Genomic DNA, 16,251 nt, shown 5'->3' with positions numbered 1-16,251 from the left:
CACAACCTCCCCCCCACTTCCACCCTCCTCTCTGGACTCAGGACATTCCTCCCTTTCTCCTCCAAGGACGGCACCTCCCTTCCCCAGTGAGGAGGCGGAAGACGAGGAGTGGGGCTCCATCATGCCCTCTTATTTGAATCCCACACAATCATCTACTTCTACATATCCTCAATATGTGCATTCCACACCCGGACCCAACTCTGGCATGGACCAGAGTGGATGCAACCCCTCGTTCTGCTTCCCCCACATTGGCTCTATTGGGATCCCTGGGCCATGTACATGGCTGTCATGCAGCAAAGCTGGAGACCTACATCTTTGCCTTCTCCATCAATCTCTTTCCCACCAGAGACTCCTCCCTTGGAATGAGGTGAGGAGGAAGAAGTTTTACCAACACTATATTTCTCCTCTTCTTCCCCTAATGAGGCTATCATGCCACCACCTACTACTGCTGATGACTTCAAACACTTCCAGGAATAATTTCTCTGGACTCCCTCCAGCCTTATTTCTTTTGGAAATTAATGAGAGGTTAAGACATGAACATGAGAACCTGGTAGTTCCCACGCTCATGGGTCTGTTTTGCTCAGAAAAAGGGAAATTTATTGTGTGTTCTTTGATTGTAAAAATCCAAATTCTTCTTCGGCATGCAGAGACTGGGTAAAATGTTCCAAAGTGCCTATGTGACTTAGGAGCCTGTCTTATTTTCTGAAGCAACTTAGGCAGTTAGGTGCCTCTCTTATCTTGATTTTAAAATAGATTTTAGGCTTTATGCCAGGAATGCTACCATTAGTGTAAATCCCACTTTCCTATAACTCAAATGTAATACTGTTTATCGTTTACTTTGTTAGAATTGCATCTTGCTTTTTAAGAATGTCCAACTTCCAGTAATAATCAAGATTAAAATACTAGTAGTAATACACTATCACAGTTGTGATTCAGTGAGATATTTTAGAACCATCTTCATTGAAGTAACTTTCCTTTTTATTAAAGGAGACAAGGTATCAGCTACTTCAGCTGCGTCCAACACAACGGGCTTCATGGATTGGATATGCTATTGCATATCATTTGTTAAAAGATTATGATATGGCCTTAAAACTACTGGAAGAGTTTAGAAAAACTCAACAGGTAAGACATAAAGAAGCAGAATTTGAATAACTACAAATATTGAAGGGGGGAAATGGCTATTGTTTGTACAATTGTTTTTCATTTAGCATCTTGGGACCTATTTCAGCAGATAATTGCATCTATGGACCTTTTACTCTTGGGGGGGATTCTGCGCCAAAAAATTAAATTTTCATATTTTATTTGTCAAAATAATACAATATAATCACACCAGTTTCAATTGTTTTGGTAATTTATTTAAACTACAATACAGAAAAAAGTCACACTAGCTATTCAGCATTTCCTAAACACATGAAACATGACCTACAAGCAAAGATTGAAAAAATTGGGTTTGTTGAGTCAGGAGAAGAAAAGACTTGGGGAGGGGTGTGTGGAACATGATGACAGTTTTCAAGTACATAAGAGGTTGTTATAAAGAGGAAGGTGATAAATTATTCTCCTTAACCACTGAGGACAGGGCAAGAAGTAATGGCTTAAATTGCAGCAAGAGAGTTTTAGGTTAGACATTAGGAAAAACCTTCCTAACTGTAAGGATAGTAAAGCACTGGAACAAATTACCTATGGAGCTTATGGAATCTCAGTCATTGGAGGTTTTTAAGAGCAGGTTAGATAAATCTGTCAGAGATGGTCTACTTAGTCCTGCCTCAAGGCACGGGAGTGGACTAGCTGACCTATTGAGGTCCCTTCCAGTCTTACTTTTCTGATTTCTATATTTACCTTTTAGTTCCCCCTGCAGTTTGAACTGAAGACAACATTTTTCTTCCTGCCTTAAATGGTTGTATAGCTTTACTGAACGATGTTCAGTAGTTGCTGTGTTCCACCTTTTAAGGTTCTTGCATTTCATTAAGAGCATTGTGATCACCCAGCATGAAAGGGGTCTGACTTGAACGTTCCTGCTGAAAGGGAATCTCTCTGACTTGGCAAGTGCTGCTGCTGCTCCTGTGGGTGGGTGACTTTCATTGTAGCTATAGTCAATTTCCATGTATTCTGCAGTTGAGGTGGTAGTGGATCTCAAGGGGATAGCCTGCCTGAGAATTTATAGAGCACAACAGATTCAATCTTCCACTGCATGGCAAGGAGTGGTGGGGAGAGAGGAGAAGGTGTGGATTTTTTTGTTTTGTTTTTAAGTGTAGGGGCCTACCAATTGATGGTCCATTTTGGTCAATTTCACCGTCATAGGATTTTAAAAATTGTAAATTTCATGATTTCAGATATTTAAATCTGAAATGTCATGGGGTTGTAACTGTAGGGGTCCTGATCTAACTGTGAAGGCAGAAGTGCAGAAGTAAGGGTGGCATGGTACGGTATTGCCACCCTTACTTCTGCGCTACTGCTGCTTGCAGGGCACTTCCTTTAGAGCTGGGTGCCTGGCCAGCAGCTGCTGCTCTCCAGCCACCCAGCTCTGAAGGCAGTGCAGAAATAAGGGTGGCAATACCACAACCCCCTACAATAACTTTGCACACACAAAAAAACAAACCCCACAACCTTCTTTTGGCTCAGGACCCCCAATTTGAGAAACGCTGGTCTCCCTTGAGAAATCTGTAGAGTATAGGGTAAAAGTAAACGTAAGACCAAATTTCACGGGGGAGACCAGATGTCATGGTCCGTGATGCATTTTTCACGGCCATGAATTTGGTAGGCCCCTTCCTATACACTACCTCCTCTATAGTGGTAGGCATCCAGTGACCAGCTTCAGTTGATTTCGTCTTAACTAAATATTTGTGAGTTTTACATTTTAAATACATTGTGAGGTCTACATCTCAATGTCATCTGCTGACTGAATCTTAAAATGCCTTGTGTACAATTGCACATGGCCTAGTTACAAGTGGTATGGTGCATGCTAATTAACCTGTCTTTTACAGATTCCTCCTAATAAAATAGATTATGAATATAGTGAACTGATCCTATACCAGAACCAAGTGATGAGAGAGGCAGATCTATTTCAAGAGTCTTTAGAACATATAGAAACATATGAGAAGCAAATATGTGACAAGCTTGTTGTAGAAGAAATCAAAGGTAAATCTTTGTTTTTTCTCTTCCTACTCACCTTGCCCCAAACTATAAGTATCTACTGGCTTTTAAATATCATGATATCAAAATGAGGGTTATATTTAAATAATTGTTTTATAGGTAAATTTATTAACATCAGATCTATAATTTGGTATTTTGTTAAGCTTCTTTGACAAAGTGGAGTGTTAGTGAGGTGACATTATTTTGATATGGAATGGAAATAAATTTGGAATGAAATAGCATTCCTTATTATTAGAGGGCCATTCACAGAAATAGAGTATATCTGAAAGACTGATCAGTAGTCTGTGTACAGTAGGTCAAAACTAGTAACCCACTCATCTCTACTTAGCCCTGCAAGTTAAGAAATGTAATGCCCTGTGTGTACAAAAATGTTGGTTTCCTGCTTGGAGCATCAGGTTGTGGTTTCTTTTTAAATGCATCAATGCCTTTTTGTATTATCATACAGTTTTTGCAAAAAAATAAATATTCAGTTAAAATTGATGCATTGGGTTTTTTAAAAACTTGGACTGCTGAGGTTCTGAATATGTGCAACTATGTGACACAAACAGATTTCAAATATTCCTTAATTGACCTCTATGCTGGGAATCTCTCTTAGGGCAATGTGCCTGTATTAAAATATTTGGCAAGACATTTATCAAATTGCCTATATTAGTTGTGTCCAAATTGCCTTGAAAATATGTTCCCTGAGCTACGTCCTCCACAGTTTAAACCGCTGTGGCGTTACTGATATGAGTTGGGAGCGCTCTGAGCATGCTGCAGCTGCTTTGCAGCAACCCCAGTGGCCACCTGCTGCCTCATTGGGAGGGGAGGAGAAAGTAGTCCTGACTGTTCTATTGCCTGTTTCCCTACTTGATATGGGAATCCCAAGAACAGCCAGATAGGAGCTTGAGTGGCTGTGCCTGTCAAGGGGAGTACCTACAAAAAGATGAGTCCTTTATTAATAGCCCAGGAGGCTGCTCTAGCTTGTGCCAGCTGGCAACGGCTCCTTAGAGACCATCCCTCAGCTGGAGATAGACCTGGTGCAGCACACACTTCTCCTCCCTGCCCCTGAAACGTGCCCTGCACCAGGAACTCGGGGGAAAGTGTAGGGAGCAAGCAGAGGATTTTGTGGGTAGTTTTCACTCCTTTTTTGCCACTTGAGCTGTGGAATGGGGCATATAATCTACCCCAAAGTGTGTGTTTGTAGCCCCTTAACCTTCTTGAAAGACCCTGTTTGGTCCTCACACTGAAAAGAGTGGACAACATTGGCATGAATACTGATATAAAATCCTATTGCAAGGTCTGTCCAAAAAGAAGTAGAGTTGAGGTTTCTGTGAGAACTTTAACTTTGAATTTTCTGAATATGGGCCAGTAAATTTGTAAACTTAATGTTTCATCAGTGTTGCTTGCATTGAATTTGAAATGCCTCCTTTGGCTAGCTAATACAAATCCACTAACTCTGGTCTTTTTTTCATATCTGGATAAGTTAGTGTCATAAAACCAAAAAAAGGCATCTAAACAAAAATAACCTTATTTTTCAGAATTGCTGAATGCTCACAAATACCATTGAAGTCACTGTGAGGTAGAGTCGCTCAATGGGATTTCTGGGTTGGAAAACACCTCTGAAAATCAGCCACTTTTATTTTGCTAGATGCTTAAATATGGCTTATGGGACTAGTTTTAGGTACCCAATTTTGAAAATTTAGCCTCAAGCCATAAGTATACTTTCATTTAACTCACATTGTTTAACTGTGTTGTTTTAGGAGAAATGTTGTTGAAGTTGGGAAGACTAAAAGAAGCTGGTGAAATATACAAAGAATTAATTGATCGGAATGCAGAAAACTGGTATTATTATGAAGGCTTGGAAAAGGCCCTTCAACCCAGTAAGTAATGCAGCGATGTACTTAATTTCCTCCTTTGTATTTAAACAATTGGTGTCTGATAGAATGTTACAATTTGAAATTGGAACATCACAATTTAGCTGAAAAATATTTGTGTATCTTCTGAACTTGAACAATCTGTAGTCAGATTTACTCATTTAAAAATTAATTGAAAACCTCTGTGCATGTAGTACCAACACTCACCCTTTCTTTAAAGGTCATGCTCGCTAGCCCAAGGAGAACTTTTCCCCTGCACACACACTTTATAAAGGGAGTTGTCATCACTAGCTGACTCGCACAGTAATTTGTTTGGATCAAGTTGCAGGACTGCCACTTTCATAAAGCTGTCAATTTGAGATTTCACTGGATAATAGCTTTTTAAAAAGGAACATAGTCTTTTTTTATTAAACTCAAAGGCAGATTAAATATATTGCTTTAATTTCTCTTGGATAGGACCCTCTAAAGCAGAGGTCTCAAACTCAATTTACCTTAGGGCCAGTGCCAGTCCTCACATCCTCCCAATGTCACTCATGGCCCCCAAAAACTCTGCCCCCCTCCATCTGCCTAAGGCTCTGGGACGGAGTGTGGGTGGGGGAGGAGGTCTGGGGTAGGGGATTGGAGTGCAGCCTCTGGGAGGGAGTTTGAGTGTAGAAGGGATGAGAGGTTGGGCTCTGGGAGGGAGTTTTGGTGGGGGAGGGGGCCTGGGGTGCAGGCTCTGGGGTGGAGTTTGAGGACTGGGGGGGTGGGAATGGGGTGCAGGCTCTGGGAGGGAGTTTGGGGGCTGGAGGGGATGTGTGGGAAGGGGGTGGGGGTGCACGCTCTGGGAGGGGGTTGGGGGTGCGGCGCTTATCTGGGGCTCCAAGGTGGGGCGGGCCGGGAAGCCTCTGCGCGCTTCTGCCCCCCGGCACTGCCTCTGCAGCGTCCCACTGGCCACAGGGGCACTCAGGGCAGGGGAAGTGCGTGGAGGCACAGCCCCGCCCCCTGGGCCTCAGGGAGGGGCTGGCAGCCAATGGAACGAACAGGCAGATGCCACTCAGCTCTGCTGCTCTGCCGGGGCCCCTGAGGGGGAAGCGCCCGGGGGCGGCAGGTGGGGCCAAGGGAGAGACCTTGCCCCAAAACTGCTGGAGCCCTGTGGGCCACATTGGGGAGGCTCGCGGGCTGCAGATGGCCCGTGGGCCGGGAGTTTGAGACCCCTGCTCTAAAGGCATATCATTTTAGCAGGGACTAGCTTTCCTGTGGAAGAGAAGAAAATAGAAATAATTAAGGATTTCCTAAAAGTTAAAGCTCACTCCTGGTACGGTTATTCTGGTCTTCCAGAAAAAAATAGCTAATAATTTTTGCGGCGTACAATACTGGAACAGCAGATACCTATGACCAAGTAATGGAATCAGAACTTCCCAAACGTTTTTCTTACAACATAATTTAAAAACTGTTTTCTCACAATTATTCTTAAACTGTAAAAAAAAAAAAAAAAAAAGTTCCACAATTGAATAGAAAGCAGAAGGTTTTTTTTATTGGATTAATTCTGATAATATTATAAAACCACAGAACATTACTCATAGATGTTGTAGTAGTAGTAGTAGTAGTAGTATGTTTTTAATGCAATTTAGATTTTCCCATGTTTAAGTAAATAGTTGACACTAAAAAGGTGTCAAACTGTTTAAAAGGTCTGCAAATATGATTTGAGGTTGAGTGAAAGTTTCTAATTAAGTTGTTTAAACATATTTATAGACTAGGATTACTGGTGTGTATTTGTTACATTGTATCCATAGAACTGGTAGTTAATATTGCCTAAACCAGGGGTGGCCAACCTGAGCCTGAGAAGGAGCCAGAATTTACCAATGAACATTGCCAGAGAGCCACAGTAAAATGTCAGCAGCTGCACCTCCCGCCCACCGGCAGCCCCGCCAATCAGCGCCTCCCCCTACCTCCCCACGCCTCCTGCCCGTTGCAATCAGCTGTTTTGCAGTGCGCAGGAGGCTTTGATGGGGAGGGGAGAGGAGCGAGAGCATGGTAGGGGAAGGGGCAGGGGCCTTGGGGGAAGGGGTGGAGTGGTGGCAGGACCTGGGGCAGAGCAGAGGGTTGAGCAATGAGCACCCCACAGCACATTGGAAAGTTAGCATCTGTAGCTCCAGCCTCGGAGTCAGCGCCTATGCAAGGAGCCACATATTAACCTCTGAAGAGCTGCATGCAGCTCCGGAGCCACAGGTTGGCCACCCCTGGCCTAAACCAATGTTTCTCAAACTATTGACTATTGTGGGTCACACATGCAGCTCTCACATGGGCCACATTCACACAATATATATACTACCTGTATGGCCCTGAGGATGTCTCATGGGCGGCAGCTGTGTGCTGATTGGGCTGCAAGTGGGCTGAGAATCACTGACTTAAGCAATTAAACTAGTCAATGGGTTGACTCTATTATTCGGTTTCTCTTTGAAACATTTGGAAACTCTCATTTATAATTATTAATAAAGAACAAATGTGTATATGTAATGTACATTTCACATAAAAATCCTATATCGATTTAAACTGTACTAATTATAAAACATAATAATGCTACTTTATTTTTTTTAGGTGGTCTTAGGACTATTTCCTCCCCCATGGTAAGTTCTGGAGCTCCAACCTGTGATTTCATATAGGGTTTTTATATGCTTTAGTTCCAATTTTAATATTTTAATTTATTACTCTAAGAATTATGTATACCCTGGAGCCAGTGGGTAACATACGTGTGTGTGTGTGTGTGTGTGTGTGTGTGTTTGTGTACATATATATATTTCCCCACCACCACCATCAGATCTCAATGACATGAGGCTTTTTACGTATGAAACAAATGTCCAAGTATAACTACTAAGCATTTTTCATGCTATATCCTTGATCTTAACTTTCAATATTAATTAAGTTCACCAAGCAATTTGACTTTTCAACTAAATTCACTTATGAATGTGAAACAGCATTTCAAAACCAATAGATCAGTTTGTTTTAAAGTTCTGACCACATTGGAGCTCCAAAGCATATTATGGGGGAAAGGGGAGGAGTGGGAAGGAGGTCTAAAGAAAACAAAAGTTCTTAAACTTGATGTATTGACAGTCCTGATGCTAAGTGCTTACATAGTTAGTATTCGTTTACTTACATTGCTGAAACTTTTGTAATAAAAGGCTTATTTGTATATTTTTAAAATACTTTTAAACGATTAAATGGTAGTTCTTTAAGAAGTTGTCCTAAGTGGATTCATATTGATAGACAATTTGTTTGCATACGTTATTTGCAAATGTTGAAGTACTGTTTTGTGAATGGGATTGCACAGTATGTAGTTGTAAGAAAATAAACACAATCTCCCTGTGGTTGGAGGCACAAGGTAATTAGGTTCTCTGCTGTTTAATTACTTAAACAAGTAATAACAAAAGTTAGGGTCTGTTATATGTACAAAAGATTGCAACACACTACCTTCTTCTATAGTGTATTTGATTAAATAAATGAAAAACTTAGTGTAAATTTTTGCAGTGTTGTAACTAAATCTGTACCTTCTGGTAGGTTTAGCTAATTAAAATCTAGAATTACAGATTTCTTTTAATGTCTTTTTTTAATGCAAAAATAGATTTTTCTCTCCAGTGTTTCTTACATCTGTTATATTTGCTGATAATAGGCACTTTAGAAGAGAGGCTTCAGATTTATGAAGAAGTTAGTAAAAGACATCCCAGAGCAGTTTCACCTAGAAGATTACCTTTAAACTTTGTTCCAGGTAACAAACTGCATATCTGTTCCATAATGCTATTAATTTTTGTTCTTTTTATTAAGGTGTCAATAATTAATTTGTCCTAAATTTTGAGCATCCATTTATATGTAAAGGTGCATAAAGCTTGGTTTCAACCACTTGAGGACTATGCATCTCTGTTGATATGGACAAAAATGTCAGTAGTACACTACAAAGGCTGATAGCAAAAGGTCCTGCATGGTAATATTTTGCCTTTACTGATGAAACTACAGTGGATAGCTGTGTATATATTGTAAGAGTAGCTATATATATAATATAATGCCTTTGCTCCTGTGCTGTGTGTTAGGTGATGTCCCCAGATCAGAGTATGAAGTGTGGTAAGCTAGTGTGTTAAGGGAATAATAAATTTCAACTTTTGTTTCTTTAGTTGTTTATACACTGTGATAACATTCCTCTCTAGCCTCTTAGAGGAGAAGTCCCCTAAGACTGACTTTATATTATTGACAGAAGAAGTTTGCCTGTAAAGCTAGCAGCAGAAGAAATTGGAAGCTCTACTTACAGTTCAGATGTTGCACAGAAAACTACAGTAGAGGCTTCTCTGTACTGTTTCATTGGCCTGGAACCTAGTTGTCAGCAACTGCACCCCCTGAGTTAGAAGCTTGATTTTTTTTTTAGTATTTTTATTTTTGTTCGGGTGTCCCAAGCCCTGTCCCTGTATCTCCCTGTATTTTATAAACTGGAACAAATGCTGATAAATGTATATAGCAATCAGCTGTAAAGTGGGCCTAATTTTGTTCACAACTGCAAGTTAACTCTAGTGATGGTGGCTTTCCCAAGAAAGCTCCCAGCCTACCTCAAAGAATTTTCTGCTACAATGTAGTGCAGTGTTTGTTAAAATTTTAACTTAATCTCTCATGTAAACTACTATTACCATGCTGTACCTTGCCAGGTTATCTGTAGCTCAAAACTAGGTTTGCAGCATTTTCCAGTATGAAGTTTAATTGTAGCATCATATTCAGCAATGCTATAGTTAACGTTTTTTTAATGACTTTGTTATAAGCTCTCTATTTTGGAGAGTTTGTTACACTTAAAAAACAAATTATAAAAACCCTCTATACTGAAACTTGGTACATAAGTGTTCTCAAGTCTGGAAAAATGATTGAAAATTGGTTCTTCCAGTGATTGCACATGTGCATTCCACTCTTGGTATGTGTGCATCCTGTGCATGGTTGTCAGAAACTTTTCCCCTTAGCGGTACCTGTTGATGTGGCTCAAGTGCTCTCTGTCTCACGCCCCTGTGAGCAGGCATAGAGGGCAGAGCTGTCTCTGACCTCCCTCAATTCCTTTTTACTGCCCAGGATGGCTGCAGGATCAGTTGGTCTTGCTTTAACAAATTCTCTCGGTGTGTCTTATTATTTTGTAGTGTTAGTGATTGTTTTTAAAAAAAAATGTTGTTTTTTTGGTTCCCCTACTCTGTGTTCCATTTGTGGTACTGAGGAATGCATCGATTACTGTGCTTCAACCCTGGTTATTCTTGCTCCAAGATGAGGTCTGTGAGTGACCTACATTCCAGCTGTTTGAAGTGCCTGGCTGAGTCTTGCATATCAGACTGTTGTCAAATTTATAAGGACTTTGAGCCTAGGACCAAAAAAGACAGATGCCAGGCTGAAGTTTCTTTTGATGGAAGCTACTCTGAGACTACCATTGGAGCTTTCCTGCTCAAAGAGGGGGACCACTTCTTCAGCTTCAGTTACAAGCGTTCTGCCAGTGTTGGCAGAGTTCTGGCATCAGTCATGATCTCCGGTGCCGAGGAAGAAGCATAAGGCTTCTAAGGAAGAGGCTGGAAGAGGAAGATTTCTGGCTCTTATGCCCACCGAGAAGAGTGATGGAGGATTGAATAGATCATTGGGTAAGGAGGCACTGTTGACTCCAGCACCGGGACAGGCACTGTCCTCAGGAAGGTCCTCACCCCCACCTGATGACTTCAAGGCTCATCAGGAACGTTTTGAAAATGGTTGCCTCAGCCTTAGATATCCAAGTGAAGGAAGATGAGGAGTTGTCCCATAGACTAGATGACATTTTTACCGCAACTGGCCCCCTTGTGTGGCCTTACCAATTTATGAGGTGATTTTAGAGCACCACCAATAACCTGTGACAAACTCCCTCCTCACTTCCTCTGACATCCGAGAGGATGAGGATTGATACTACTATATGTACCTTCACAAGGCTTTAAGTATTTCTTTTCACATCCCCTTCCAGGGTCATTGGTTGTTTTGAGAATTATTAGGAGGGAACGCTAGGGGCAACAGGCTGTGATCCCTAAATCACAGGATCCCAAAAAACTTGACCTGCTTGGTAGGAACATTTATTCTATGTCTGGGTTACAACTTACAGTTGCTTTTGTTAAGGTGTTGTTGAGTCTCAGATATTAGTCATATCAAAACTTAAGGACTAGTTACAGGAGGACCTGAAACAAGAGTTTCTTTCACTGGTAGACAAAGGAAAGCTGATGGCTAGAACATCACTCCAGGCCAGTTTGGATGCTGCTGACTCAACTGCTTAGGGCCATGACCTCTATTACAATATGGGGGTGCTCATGGCTGTAGTCTTTGGGGCTGCCCCAGGAAATCCAGCATACTGTTCAGAACCTGCCATTTGAAGGACCTATTCCCAGTGCAGATAGATGACAAACTGCATGGTTTTGAGTCACCCTGGAATCTTTTAAAGTCGCTGGCTATATGTACACCTGCCCTGACAAGAAAGCACTTTTGTCCACAGTAGTCCCGCCAATATGCTACTTTTGCACTTCAACAAGACCTATTAAGGAAAAAGAATAGGGGTTATAGATGCAGACCACCCCCTTCATCTACTGCAACAGCTTCTAGTTCATCTAGGCACCCTGGGGGCGCTAAACAGACTTTTTGATGGGTTAATTGAGACTATCATACCAGTCTCCAAAATTCCAGCCCCTCCTCTCTCTTTTTGCAAACCAGCTATTCCGCTTCCTAGCTGGTTGGTCCCAAATCACTTCAGACCAGTGGGTTCTAAACATTGTGGAAGTGGAATACACCCTTCATTTTATTTCTATACCTCCCTCCTTCCTTGTCCCTCTTCTTGTGAGAGTGGTCCCTGGAGGTCCTCCTCCAGGAGGAGCATTCTTTGTTTCAGTTGGGAGTCAGAGAAGACGTTCAGCAGTATTCCAGAGGGACAGGCTTTTATTTCTATTTCCTTATTCCGACAGCAAAGAGAAGTCTCAGACAAGTTTCAGTCTGCGTCAACTCAACAAACATCTGAAAAAAGTAGTTTTGCATGGTCTTGCTGGCCTCCATTAGCCTCTCCCTGAATTCTAGAGATTGGTGTGCTGCCCTCAACTTGCATCACCACATGGAAATACATGTCCTGTATCAGGGCCATGGGAAGCATTTAAGGCTCCAGGTGAACCTTACTCACTACCAATTCAGTTCTATCCTTTGGCCTGTCTCCCACTCCCAGAATTTTTACAAAATGTATAGCATTGTTAAGTGCATTTATGAGGAAGTTTGGGTGTGCAAGTGTATACATAACTGGATAACTGGCTGGTGAGAGGCTGATACAGAGTTCAGGTACTATCCAGTCTCTCTCATCCACTCAACCTTCAGGGCTCTGGGACTGTTAATCAACACACAGAAATTTATCCTCTCCCTAGTTCAGAGAATAGAATTAATAGGGGTAGTCCAGGACTTGACTCAAGCCAGAGCTTTCCTTCCATGATCAAGATTTCAGGCAATTCAATCCATCATTTTAGGTCTCGTGGTTCACCCAACTAAAACAGAATGGAATTACATGTGGCTTCTGGGGCACATGGCCTTTTGCAGGTACATAGTCCAACATGCCAGATTGTGCCTCAGGAACTAGTCGTGGCTGTCCTCCATATTCTCTCCAAGCCATCACCCTCTAAGCCTTGTGGTGAGGGTAGCCTTTCAGGTTTTAGCCTCTCTGGACTCTTGGACGAACCTTGTAAACATATGTATAGGCATTCCCTTTGTAATGCTCAGCCTTCATTGACAATAGTGATAGATGCATCTGCTCTGGGTTGGGGGGGCTCATCTGGGTTCCCTTAAGACACGGTGGTTGTGGTCCAAAAAGGACTTGTTTTTACACACACATTTCAGGGAAATGAGCTATTCAGCTGGTGTCAGGCTTTCTCACCCAAATCAATGGGAAAAGCTTGCTCATTCTCACAGAAAACACAATGGCAACGTTCTACCTCAACAGGATGGGAAGGACCTACTTGTCCTAGCTCTGCCATGAGGCAGTCTAACTCTGGGATTTTTGTATTGCCAATTCAGTTGACCCCAGAGTCTCTTACTTTCCAGGGGTGCAGAATGAGCTTGCAGGTCATTTAAGTCACCATGAGTGGTCTCCACATCCAAATATAGCCAGGCACATTTTTCAGCTGTGGGGGACTCCCCAGCTAGACCTCTTCGTAGTAAGAACCACAGGAAGTACAAGCACTTTTGCTCCCTTCAAGAGCATAGTCAAGGTTCCCTCACAGAAATTTTTTTGCGGCCCTGGTATGGGCAAATTTCTGTACGCTTTTCCACCAATTCCACTTCTTCCAGAATGTTGCTAAAAATCAGACAGGATATGCTTGAGTCATACATATAGCCCCAGCTTGGCTTTGGCAGCACTGGTTCTCCACCCTTCTCCCTGTAGGTAAAAGCTCTGATATCTCTTCCTTTGGACCCATGCCTAATTTCTCAAGACCATGGTCAGCTATTCCACCCAAATTTGCAGGCGCTTCATTTAACACCCTGGATCCTTCATAGCTAGACCTTCAGGAAGAGTCTTGTTCAAAAGAGGGTTTAGGATGTGCTTTTAAATAGTAGGAAGCCATCTATATAGATCTATCTAATTGACGAAGTGGAAGCAGTTCTCTCTTGTCCGAACAATTTGGAGTCTTGCTGACACATTCTTCGACTATCTTGGACAGCATATCTTGGACTATCTCTTATACCTAAAACAATAAGTGTTAGCTGTTAGCTGCTAGGTGGACTTTGATAGAGGTATTTCAACTTTCCACCCTTAGGTTGATACTCTCTGTATTTTCTAATAGAATGTCAATAAGATTTTTGAAAGGCTGCCTGCTCCTTACTGCATCTTTCAATGAAGATAGCATTTTTGGTGGCCATCAATGCTATTAGGAGGATAGGTGAACTATGTGCATTAATGCTTGGCCCTCCATGTAAAATTTCCTTTAAGGCTTACCCGTGTCCTTATCCAAAGTTTATTTCACAAGTGATGTATAACTTCCATATCAACCAAGCAATTTATTTGCCTTTGTTCTTCCCGAAGCCTCACTCAAATGAAGATGAGCGGCTGCACAATCTAAATGTCAGAGGAGTGTTGTCTTTCTACCTCGACAAGTCCAGGCAATTCCACTTGTCTTTGCAGCTTTGTGTGGCAATCATGTACAGAATGAAAGGGCTCCCATTCTCTCTTCAGAAGATTTAATCTTTGCTTCCTGTATTCGCTTGTGCTGTGACTTATCAAGTGCTACTCCACCAAACAGAATGACAATATATTCAACGAGATTGCAAGCGGTATCTTCAGCCATTCTGGGTCAAGTGCCTGTCATAGACATTTGTAAAGTGGTAACTGGGCCTTCAATACATGTTTGCAGCCCATTATACCATCACTCAACAGTCTAAAAACAATGCGAGATTTGGGCGAGCTGTTCTCAAGTCTTTATTCAGATAGACTCTGATCCAGCCTCCTGATTTCACAGCTTGAGAGTCACTGAGAGTGGAATGTACATGTGCAATCACTAGCGGGGGGAAAAGGTTACCAACCAGTTCCACAACTGTTGTTCTTTGAGATGTGTTGCACATGCTCATTCCACAGCCCACCCTCTTATCCCTCTGCATTGGAGTTTCCGGCAAGAATGAACAGAGGTGTCAGGGGTGGATCTGCCCTTTATGCCTGCTCAAAGGGTGCACTGCAGCAGAGGGTGCTTGACCCGCTCTCACAGATACCACTGAGGAAAAAGATGCAACAGCCATGCACAGGATGCCCATACAGAGTGAAATGGACATACGCAACACATCTCGAACAGCAGTTACGGAACAGGTTAATAACCTTTTTTACTGTGCATGCAGAATAACCTTTTTGTTTTATTGTGCTGTATTGAAGTCCATGAGATGATGCATTTAAGTTAATAAAAGGAATTGCCGTCTTATAGACATGTACAGGGTGCAAAACTTTTACATCTTCACAGAAATAGTAAGGGTTTGATACCATCAATTAGGATCATAAATATTCATTGCTCTAATTAATGTTTGTTCAGTACCTTGGAGAGTAAGGGTTTGTCTGTACTGCATTTTAAAACCCTTTGCAGCAAGGCTCAGAGCCCGGGTCTACAGACTTGGGCTTGCACTATGGCGCTAAAATCAGCAGTGTAGACATTTGGACTAGAGCTTTGAAGCCCAGGGAGGGATTAAGGCTTCAGAGCCTGAGCTGCAATATCTACACTGCTGTTTTTAATGCAGTAACGTGAGACCAAAATTGTAGACCTGGGCTCTGAGACTGACTGCTGCAGGTTTTAAAACACAGCATAGATGTATCCTCTAACAGCTATAAGAGTTCTCAGTACTATTATAATTCTAGAAACCAATGTAGATATATTACCTGATGATGAATTTGCGTCTGTCTCCCTTATGAAACAAAATCTTTTCAACTCTGCTTCCATGTGGCTGTCACCTTCATGGAGGAGCCTTTACTTGACTCAAATATACACCATATACACTCTCCTACTTACCTTAAAATTAGCTCAGGGAGACCCCAATGGTGTTTGAAATTGTGATTCACGCTGTCCTGAGGACTAATGAACCTACCAATGAGATGTACATTAACAATGCACCTCAACTCTTTGCTTGCCTCTGAATGGCCTTGATACACAGGGTACATCTACACTGCAATTGGGGGAGCACAGGTAGGCATACCTGAACTAGTGTGATTGAACTCCCTAAAAACAGCAGTGTAGCCTAGTTACCCTAGGGTCCCAGACAGAATTGTACTTGGGTGGCTAGCCCATGCCACTATGGGTGCACTGCTATTTTTATCAAGCGACAGTGGTCGAAGTTAGCTCTGGTACATGTGCTCCAGTTGCTGTATAGCCATACCCACTATGTGCTCAAAAGGGAGTGCATTTAGTTTATACTCTTTGGCAGGCCACAACTTGAAGATATAGATTATACAGAAACTAACAGGTATAGTTGTAATGCTAACAAAACTTTTTCAAAGAAAAAAATGTAAAGTTTACAACTTCAGAGATTTCCAGGCACTGAAAACTGGGAGAGTGACTGAACAGATTCCTTAAATTATCCTCAGATGAATACATTTTAAGATCCGTTCACTTATTTAGCAGTGTGGTCATCCCTCGAAGCGCTGGGCCAGCCTGAGTTTAGTCCATTTTTTTTCTTTTGCTCCTGAAGTCTACATGTGTTTGTTTGTTTGTTTGTTTGTTTGTTTGTTTGTTTGTTTGTTTGT

At 41.9% G+C, this 16,251-nt stretch overlaps 1 protein-coding gene across 4 annotated transcripts in view; it reads left to right on the top strand.

Moving 5' to 3' along the window:
- The window catches only part of LOC112103181 (N-alpha-acetyltransferase 16, NatA auxiliary subunit), an 88,383-nt gene that overhangs the window by 40,881 nt on the left and 31,251 nt on the right, over window positions 1–16,251 (top strand). For all 4 annotated transcript variants that reach the window (XM_026654754.2, XM_026654777.2, XM_026654823.2 and 1 more), the window contains exons 5-8: window positions 988–1,122; window positions 2,982–3,135; window positions 4,893–5,012; window positions 8,656–8,751. In XM_026654754.2, coding sequence (XP_026510539.1) covers window positions 988–1,122; window positions 2,982–3,135; window positions 4,893–5,012; window positions 8,656–8,751 — 505 coding nt within the window. The remainder of the gene's footprint in view (window positions 1–987; window positions 1,123–2,981; window positions 3,136–4,892; window positions 5,013–8,655; window positions 8,752–16,251) is intronic.

This window comes from Terrapene carolina, unplaced genomic scaffold (genome assembly GCF_002925995.2).
Source record: "Terrapene carolina triunguis isolate 2854851 unplaced genomic scaffold, T_m_triunguis-2.0 Scaffold18, whole genome shotgun sequence".
Taxonomy (NCBI): domain Eukaryota; kingdom Metazoa; phylum Chordata; order Testudines; family Emydidae; genus Terrapene; species Terrapene triunguis.
This window is presented reverse-complemented; position numbering and strand designations above follow the sequence as displayed.